This window comes from Phalacrocorax carbo, chromosome 1 (genome assembly GCF_963921805.1).
Source record: "Phalacrocorax carbo chromosome 1, bPhaCar2.1, whole genome shotgun sequence".
Taxonomy (NCBI): Eukaryota; Metazoa; Chordata; class Aves; order Suliformes; family Phalacrocoracidae; genus Phalacrocorax; species Phalacrocorax carbo.
In genome coordinates this window covers 206287950-206297075 of record NC_087513.1, presented here as the reverse complement: position 1 = coordinate 206297075, position 9126 = coordinate 206287950, and the positions used below count along the sequence as shown (strand labels likewise).

General features: G+C 48.6%; 1 protein-coding gene across 1 annotated transcript; it reads right to left on the bottom strand.

The window, feature by feature from the left end:
* Positions 1-324: 324 nt before the first annotated feature.
* GPR83 (G protein-coupled receptor 83) lies at positions 325-4541 on the bottom strand. Its single transcript, XM_009508207.2, has 4 exons — positions 4093-4541; positions 3220-3345; positions 2023-2156; positions 325-1254 (listed from the first exon to the last, which is right to left on the bottom strand). Exons 1-4 carry the CDS (start codon positions 4477-4479, stop codon positions 630-632), a joined length of 1272 nt encoding a protein of 423 aa, XP_009506502.1. The 5' UTR covers positions 4480-4541; the 3' UTR covers positions 325-629.
* Positions 4542-9126: the final 4585 nt, after the last annotated feature.

Genomic DNA, 9126 nt, shown 5'->3' with positions numbered 1-9126 from the left:
CATCAGTTGCATGATGTGTAGAGGGGATGTTTCCTTTGAACACCCAGCCCAGCACTGGCAGTCGGGGTGCCAGGAGCAACTGTGCTTCAGTATCAACCACTTCTGAAGCAGCTCGAACCCCTTCATATGCTGCCAATATCTCTTTTTCAGTTGGAGTATTCTGGGCCAAGAGCCACTGCATGAACAATCTGATATTACAGATGATGATTAAACAGATATCAGATATCTGATATCATGCAGTAGCTCTTGGGCCAGTCTGGGCAGGACAAGATGTAAAGAATGTGCTCTGCACCGTGGCTGGGGAGAATGGCCCTACCTGGAGCCTCTGGCAGAAGGCACCAGGGGAGACCCGAGGTCGACCCCTAGGGTTTTGGAGTCAGGGATGCAGAGGGTCCAAAGCCCAGGACCTTCCTGGGAAGAGTTTGCTTTCTCCCTTTTAGGGTCTGCATGCCATTATCATGAGCCTGAATCAAACATCCAGCTCTTTCATGCTACATCCTGCTGAACCTCCTTGGTTTTACCGTGTGTAGTTGCACAGTCCCTAAGTAGGCCAGAGCTCCACACATTCCCACCATTTTAGCTTTAGCCAGATCTGTGTGCAGTCCTTATAGATTTCACAGGGCCACCGCTTAGTTCGCAGATACCATTGGCTCAACTGCAGAGATGTCTGTCTTCCCTGACTGGATGTTGGAGGCTGATGGAAAGACATGGGAGACCTGCAGCCTCTTGAAGTTGCTGGTTTCTGGCCAAGCCAGTTGGTAGGACGAGACCGTGGAGGGAAGCCTCTGTTCTGCAGGTCTGGGAGGATTTCTGCACAAGTTGAGCAAAGCCTTCAGTTCCGATCGGAAGCTGTCATTGAGCCAGCAGTAGATGAAGGGATTGTAGCAGGTGCTGCTCATTGCTAACCAGTGAAAGGTGAAGTACAGGGCATTGTTGGTGTGAATGATCTGGCTGGAGAGTAGGATGACGTAGCAATTTAAGGGAAACCAGGAGACTGTGAAGAGGATGACAACAAGCATCAGCATCTTTATGGTCTTCTTATTCTTTTTGCGAAGGGCAAAGTACTGCTCAGTGGTGACTTCCCCAATGACATTGCGCAGCCAGAGTTTCTTGACCACTGTCATGTAGGCAGCAGAGATAATGAGAAGAGGCAGGACATAGAGCAGAATGAAGGTTGTTAAGTCCAGGTACTTCCAAAAGAGGTCAGCAGGCTCAGGGAAATCAGGCAGACACAGGCACCGGGTAACTTCCTCACTGCAAATGGAGATACCGGACAGCGGGTGAGAGCATGTACAGCCGGGCACCACAGGAGAAGTGCATCAGAAACAAGGGGGCAGGAGGGAGAGGGCTCCTGCCATAAAACCTGGAGGCAGTCTCTTCATTTATGCATATGTGCCACAGTTATGTGGAGCTCTGCTGTCCGAGCATTTGGGCCATGGAGCAGCTTGTGAGCAATTTGGTGATAATTTCTCGGGGGTTTTCATGACCTTATGATAATTTTATTAATTTAATCAATTACAAAATTTCCAGCTGCACAGAAGCAGGGTTTTATTCTTGGTCCTTCGGCAAACGGAAACACAGTCTCTGCACGTATTAAGGACCTTCCCCTCATCAAAGCACTTTCCAGATATCAAGGCTCACAAGACTGTTTTATGGAACAAGCAGCTGATGCAGATTCTGTCACTGTCCCAGGTTTTTTCCAATCCCTGGTCTGCCTAAACAGGTGAGATCGGTACATCATATAAAATACCAGCATATAGAATTAGACAGTCCAGGCCGGATCCTCTAACTTCTTAGCCTATTTCATCTGATTAGTGTGACAGAATAAAGATAAAGTAATTTAAAATAGAAACAAGAACAGGATATTAGCCATTGCAAAAGGAATCTCATGAAAATTATAGACTAGATCCATAGTTAGCTGACCTTAACTAAGGTCAGGACTTTCAGGAGAAAATGGAAAGTATGGTCACTGAGAATTTGGCCTCCAGGGAGACTGTGGAGAAAAGCAAAGCATATCCTTACCTGTATTCAAAGGTAAAGAGTTTTTGGTAGATAGCATGTGGTAGGGAAAAACAAGTTGCCATGATCCAGATTACAGAGATGTACATAACACCTTTTGCAGTAGTTATGCGAGGTCTCAGAGGGTGCATTATAACCTGTGCAAAATAAACCAATATTCAGGCTTATGCTATTTCAGGAAATAATTACATCAATTTTTCATAAAAACTTCCAGCCTTAAATCTATTATTTAGAGTGGAAATTTAGCATGCAAGCAGTACTGCCTTCATCCAGCTCCCATTGACTCTAAGCTGTAGGTGAAAGCCTGAATATTTCCATGATGGGAATGGGTAAAGTCAGATCCCAGTCCTTCCCTCTTATTTCAGTATTTGCATCTGGGTGGGGAGAACCGGGTACCACCAGGTCTTGCACGCATGTTGATTTCCAGGTTCAATTTACTTAATAACAAGAAAAGAAACACCCCAAACCAACAAACGAGAAAGAAAGTAGTCTCAGACTCCTCAGTATCGGTGACCCAAAGAGCCAAGGGTTTGTGATTTAACTGAACCTCCCTGGCAATGCTTCAGAGAGCCAGTGCATCTTCTGGAAACTTCGAGGCTTTCTAGCAGAAAATGTCAACTGTACTGCTCTGTTCTGCATGGTTGTTGGGTGACTGTACACTGATAATGCCTGACTGTCCCCAGCTTTGAGCCCATTATCAACAGCAAGGCATAGCTCTGTTTCTGACAAACACCAGTATGGTATAGTCAGCTCTCCAGTATCTGGGGTAGCAAGGGGTGAGAGATCCCAGAGCAAAGGGAGACAGGGCTGCGGGAGATAACCAGGATGTTCCAGTATCAACAATGCTGTTCCTCCATGGGCCAGACAAACCACCCCAGAAGAGGTTTGCCCACACAAATTCCTATCAGGATCTCGGACTTTCTCCTCACTCAAGAGTTACTGGACTAGCCACCACTGAAAAGCTACCATTCCCCAGTTGGAAGAAATCACAAGGCAATGGACATCTCCAGTCTCCCACCTTGCTGCATGCTTGAAACTATTCTTTCCATCTGACACCAAGAACTGCTCCCCTACCCTGTCAGCTCCTCATGCATCTTACATTAATCTGGGAGCCGAGAAGGAAAGGACATGGGATCATCCCTTCTCTTTTTAATCATGCCCTCCCAAGCCTTCTGGCTGGCTGCTTCAGAGAATTCTCACCTGGTGCCTGTCCACAGCAATGGCTGTGAGGGTCAAGGCAGAGACATGGAGGGAGCAGTACTGCACAAATCTACTGACATGGCACATCCCGTTCCCAAATATCCAGGTACTGTTCACAAAACGAGCCTAAAACCAGAATAGCATTAGTTTTGTGCACACCCACACACCTGCACATGCTTATAGATCTCTGAGACACCTCTGACACAAAATTACTTGAGCTATATAAAAGATGTTTTTTAAATAGCAGGTTCTTTGCATAATGGTATCATTTTCTGGCTTCTGAGCCCTGAAGAGGTAGGTTAGTGCTGTTCAGTGGCCCAGCAATATCCTCCAGGACAACACAGCAGATCAGTACCAAAGATGTTTGTTGTGTTCCATTCACAGTGTGTCCTTCTGTAGTTTAACTATTGAGTCAATACATTAATTTTTCTCTTTTAAGCCCTCCTTACAGCACAGGGCTGACCTGTATGCCTTATCTTACTTCAAAGCACACTACAGCTTTTCAACACAGCTTGTAAAATGATGGTGAGCGTTAATTTTTTTTCAAGAGGTTCATCATATTCCCTTGGAAATAATTCAGAGAAGGGAAGGAAAAACAAGATACTACAAAGTACTAAGTAATCACTGTGAGGTTATTACTCTTCAAGTGCTATCAGGGACACATTTAACAAATGGATAATCTCAGATCTTCAACTAGATAATAGGAATTAGAGAAGAAAAAGACATGGAGTTTCCCAAAGATAACGCCAATCACTGTAATTTGGACCACACAAGTATCTGCAGGATGTTCATGCACTGCCTATAGCGGCATACAGAAGAATAAGCCACTGAAGTAACTGTGATGCCCTTATGGCATCTCTGCCCCAGCCTTACCAGAGTAAAAGGTGTGTTGAGAAGTGTGATCATGATATCGGCTACAGCCAGGTTGACAATGAACAAGCTGGTGGCGGAGTGCACGCACTTGGTCTTGATGACAACATGACAGACCAGGAGGCTGCCGAAGATGGAGAAGATAATGATAAAGGAGTATGCTGCAATGAGCAGGGCTTTCACTGTGACGCTCTGCGACTCAGCTCCGTACCGGCTTCTGCCCACAAAGCTCTGCCAGTCGGCCAGGCTGTCATTATCCCAGGAAAAGAAAGCTGAGATGTTCTGGGTTACAAAGGTCTTCTCCAGGCTCCCGTTGAGGGGCATCTTTCTTGGGGTTTCAAAAGCGTTAACCAAGTCAGGGAGAGAGACCCAGACAAAACAGAACAACATCTCTGAAATTCCACTTTTCTCCTCCAATTTGGAAATAGTTAATTTGTGAGAGAGCAGAGCTCGCGTCGTGTATCGTATTGGGAGAGCCATCCTTCCCTCACTCAGCCCAGGTGCGCTCAGGGGCTGCAAACACAATGCGCGAGCAGCAGGAGCGGGTGGATGCTCCTGCCTCCCACAGCATGCTTCTCTCCCACTCGACTAGCTGCTACTTTTGCTCCTTCAGCCAGCTTTATACCCCAAGGCAAGCTCTGAGCAAAGATCATCGGCAGCTATTGGGCTGCATCATTTCTGCTCTGATGTGCTGCTTTCTCACGCAGCCACACTTCCCTGGGTGCTACTCCAAGGTAAGCACATCTGTGAGAAAGGCAAATCAGTATCTCCAGTCATCAGCATCCTTTTTCTCTACTAGCAGCCCAGGACAGGCAAAATCTGTGCTGTTTATAAACCAGCAGCGGGTGTCGCAGCTCTGCTCTCTTCCAGGACACAGTTCAAATTTAGGCTCAGTTTTAAAGGTCTGGCAGGCACGTTTCAGCCTACTTCACAGCATGACACTTACTAACTAGCATAGAATGGGTGGGTAACAGATGAACTGTGACTAACAAGCTGGCTTACTGTACTTACAGTCTTTTTCCAAGGACATTTTTTCCTCAGCGAGACAGAGAAACACTTAAGATTTACCTTGGCAGGGATTTCCTCTTGGCCAAGGGAATAAAAAGTTTTATGTAAAATTGTGCTTTCTAGGGTTTGTAGAAATACAGAGGTAGTTACAAAAAGGTGATTATATAGGACAGAAGACAGGAAAGGATGTCCCAGCCCAGTGGGTCCAGCATTCAAAGCAACAAGAGGCCATACGCTGGACCCAAGCGCTGACGAGAAGGCAGCATGTGCGTTCCCTGTGCCTTCTTCCCCCAAAAAACATAGCAGGAAATCTAAAATCAGTATCAGGAGACCAAGAGCCACAAATCCTCCATAGCACAGAAAGACATGCGCCTCCATGAGTTCACACGTAAGGTGTTGCCCCTCTGCTGGGGACAAATCTGCTTGGGTGGTGTCAGCTAACACCAGCCAGAGCGGGTTTTGTACATAAAAGACTTTATTTAGCCACCAATTAAAAGACCATTATCTGAAAAGTTTATAATATAAAGCTGGTCACTCACTGGTGAAAACAGCTGTTCCAGAAGATGCTCGTGACTCCCCCAGTGAACCACTCCGTCTGCTTTCTCCTCACCGCCGCTCAGGAGTTGAACGCAGCAGGACCGGCGGCATGGCCAGCCCACAGCACTCCTCTGAAAACTGCTGCCAGCATCCAGTTCTTCCACAAAATTGTCCAATTCGAGCTGTTTTAGCAGTATGCCTATCTCAGAGGAAGCTTCCCAGCAAACCTGCTGGAGCTGCTAAGGTGGCAGTCACCTGTGACCATTCAGAGAGAAGAAAGAAATCTGTGTCCAGCTCAGAAGCGCTTGGCCAGCAAGGGCACACCCGATCTGATGCTGCCAGGAAAACAGGGAGTCTCACAACATAATGTAAAGGCCCAGGGAAATGGCAGAAAGTGGGACAGGGCAGCATTCTGGTGTGGGTTTGGGATGAGAACCGGACCATTGGTGGCATATGTCCCCCTTCTCGCTGGGCTGCTCCAGCAGTTCCCAAGTCCCCCTACTTTCCAGTGCTGCTGGCCAATGCATAAGGGTATTCTGTCTTCTGACACTCCAACTCCAGTTTTTATTCTTCCGCATCTATCAGACCTGCTTCCCTGTACTATAACCATATTCCAGCAAAAATGATTAGTTTTGTCTGTTTACTCCCCTTGATCTAATGATTTATTTCTAGCAGGGTACCCTTGCATATGCAACCAGAGCCACTGTTGCCTTTGAAGACCAGGTGCTTCCAGCAGAGCAGGAGGCTGCCTCTTCACCTCCTCAGCCTATGGGGAGGACGGGAATCTCCTCGCACACAGCCCAGGCCCACCCTCGTCCAAGCTGGACTCAGCTTCTTGTGATCCAAAGGAGGTGGCCCGACCACATGCCAGGCAGGCCCACCTGAAACAGCCACAAAGGGTCTGGGAAAAAGCCCAGTGGGAGCTCCCTGGGTCATGTCACTCCCGTGTCACCTGTGTGCCCTTCTCTGTCTCACATCACCCTTCTGGTTTAGTTTGTATTTAAATACATCCCAGTATGAACTGTCTAAACAGGTCACCTACATGTAGTTCTTACTGCAGACAGGCTGTAGTAGATTTCCCAGCCTGGCACCTGCTCCTGCTGAGTGCCCTTGCTCCACCATCCCTGGCACCTACGGACAGCAAAGGAAGCAGCTGCCCAGGAAGGCCAGGATTTCACAGAATCACAGAACGGCAGGGGTTGGGAGGGACCTCTGGAGATCATCTTGTCCAACCCCCCTGCTTGAGCAGGCACACCCAGAGCAGGGGGCACAGGAACGCGTCCAGGCGGGGTTTGAATGTCTCCAGGGAAGGGACTCCACAGCCTCCCTGGGCAGCCTGTGCCCCTGCTCTGGCACCCGCACAGGGAAGAAGTGTTTTCTCATATTGAGGTGGAACTTCCTGTGTTTCAACTTGTTCCCATTGCCCCTGGCCCTGTCACTGGGCACTGTTGAAAAGAGTCTAGTCCCACCATCCTGACACCCACCCTTTAAATATTTATAGGTATTGATTAAATCCCCCCTCAGTCTTCTTTTCTCCAGGCAGAACAAACCCAGGCCTCAAAGCCTTTCCTCATAATGGAGATGCTCCTGTCCCCTCATCATCTTAGTAGCTCTCCGCTGGACTTGCTCAAGCAGTTCCACATCCTTCTTAAACTGGGGGGCCCAAAACTGGACACAGCACTCCAAATGTGACCTCATTAGGGCAGAGTAGAGGGGGAGGATAACCTCCCTCAACCTGCTGGCCACACTCCTTTTAATGCACCCCAGGATACCGTTGGCCTTCTTGGCCACAAGGGCCCAGTGCTGGCTCAGGGTCACCTTGCTGTCCCCCAGCACTCCCAGGTCCTTCTCAACAGAGCCACTTTCCATTAGTTCAGCTCCCAGCCTGTACTGGTGCCTGGGGTTGTTCCTCACCAGGGGCAGGACCTTGCACTTGCTTTTGTTGAATTTCATGAGGTTCCCCTCGGCCCAGCCCTCCAGCCTGTCCAGGTCTCGCTGGATGGCAGCACAGCCTTCTGGTGTATCAGCCACTCCTCCCAGCTTGGTGTCATCAGCGAACTTGCTGAGGTTACACTCTGTTCCATCATCCAGGTCACTGATGAATATGTTGAACAGGACTGGACCCAGCACAGACCCCTGGGGAACACCACTAGTGACAGGCCTCCAGCCAGACTCTGCTCCATTGATCACGACCCTGTGAGTTCTGTTGTTGAGCCAGTTCTCTGTCCACCTCACTGTCCCCTCATCCAACCCACACTTCCTCAGCTTGTATGTGAGGATGCTATGGGAGACTGTGTTGAATGTTTTACTGAAGTAAAGATAGACAACATCCACTGCTCTCCCTTTGTCGACCCAGCCAGTCATGCCATCATAGGTGGCTATCAGGTTGGTCAAGCATAATCTCCCCATGGTGAATCCATGTTGTCTACTTCTGATAACCCTCTTGTCCTCTACATGCCTGGAGATAACCTCCAGGATGAACTGCTCCATCACCTTTCCAGGGATGGAGGTGAGGCTGACTGGCCTATAGTGCCCCAGATCCTCCTTCTTGCCCTTTTTGAAGGCTGGAGTGATATTTGCTGTCCTCCAGTCCTCAGGCACCTCTCCTGTCCTCCATGACCTTTCGAAGATGATGGAGAGTGGCCAAGAAGGCCAACAGTATCCTGGGGTGCATCAAAACGAGTGTGGCCAGCAGGTTGAGGGAGGTTATCCTCCCCCTCTACTCTACCCTAATGAGGTCACATTTGGAGTGCTGTGTCCAGTTTTGGGCCCCCCAGTTTAAGAAGGATGTGGAACTGCTTGAGCAAGTCCAGCGGAGAGCTACTAAGATGATGAGGGGACTGGAGCATCTCCATTATGAGGAAAGGCTGAGAGGCTTGGGTTTGTTCTGCCTGGAGAAAAGAAGACTGAGGGGGGATTTAATCAATACCTATAAATATTTAAAGGGTGGGTGTCAGGATGATGGGACTAGACTTTTTTCAACAGTGCCCAGTGACAGGGCCAGGGGCAATGGGCACAAGTTGGAACACAGGAAGTTCCACCTCAATATGAGAAAAAACTCCTTTGCTGTGCGGGTGCCAGAGCAGGGGCACAGGCTGCCCAGGGAGGCTGTGGGGTCCCTTCCCTGGAGACATTCAAACCCCGCCTGGATGCGTTCCTGTGCCCGCTGCTCTGGGTGTGCCTGCTCAAGCAGGGGGTTGGACAAGATGATCTCCAGAGGTCCCTCCCAACCCCTGCCATTCTGTGATTCTGTGAAAAGCAGTTTAATGGAAAAAAGCAAAGGTCATGCATGAAAGCAAAGCATAAAAATACTTATTCTTTATGTCCCATCAGCAGGCAGCACCCAGCCCCCTCAGTACATGTGGTGGTTCCTTTGGAATAAAAATGCCTTAATACCAAATATAATTTCCCCACTTCCTCCTTTCCTTCAGCTTTTATTGCTGAGCATAACCCCATCTGGTATGGAATATCCTCGTGGTTAGTTGGGGTCAG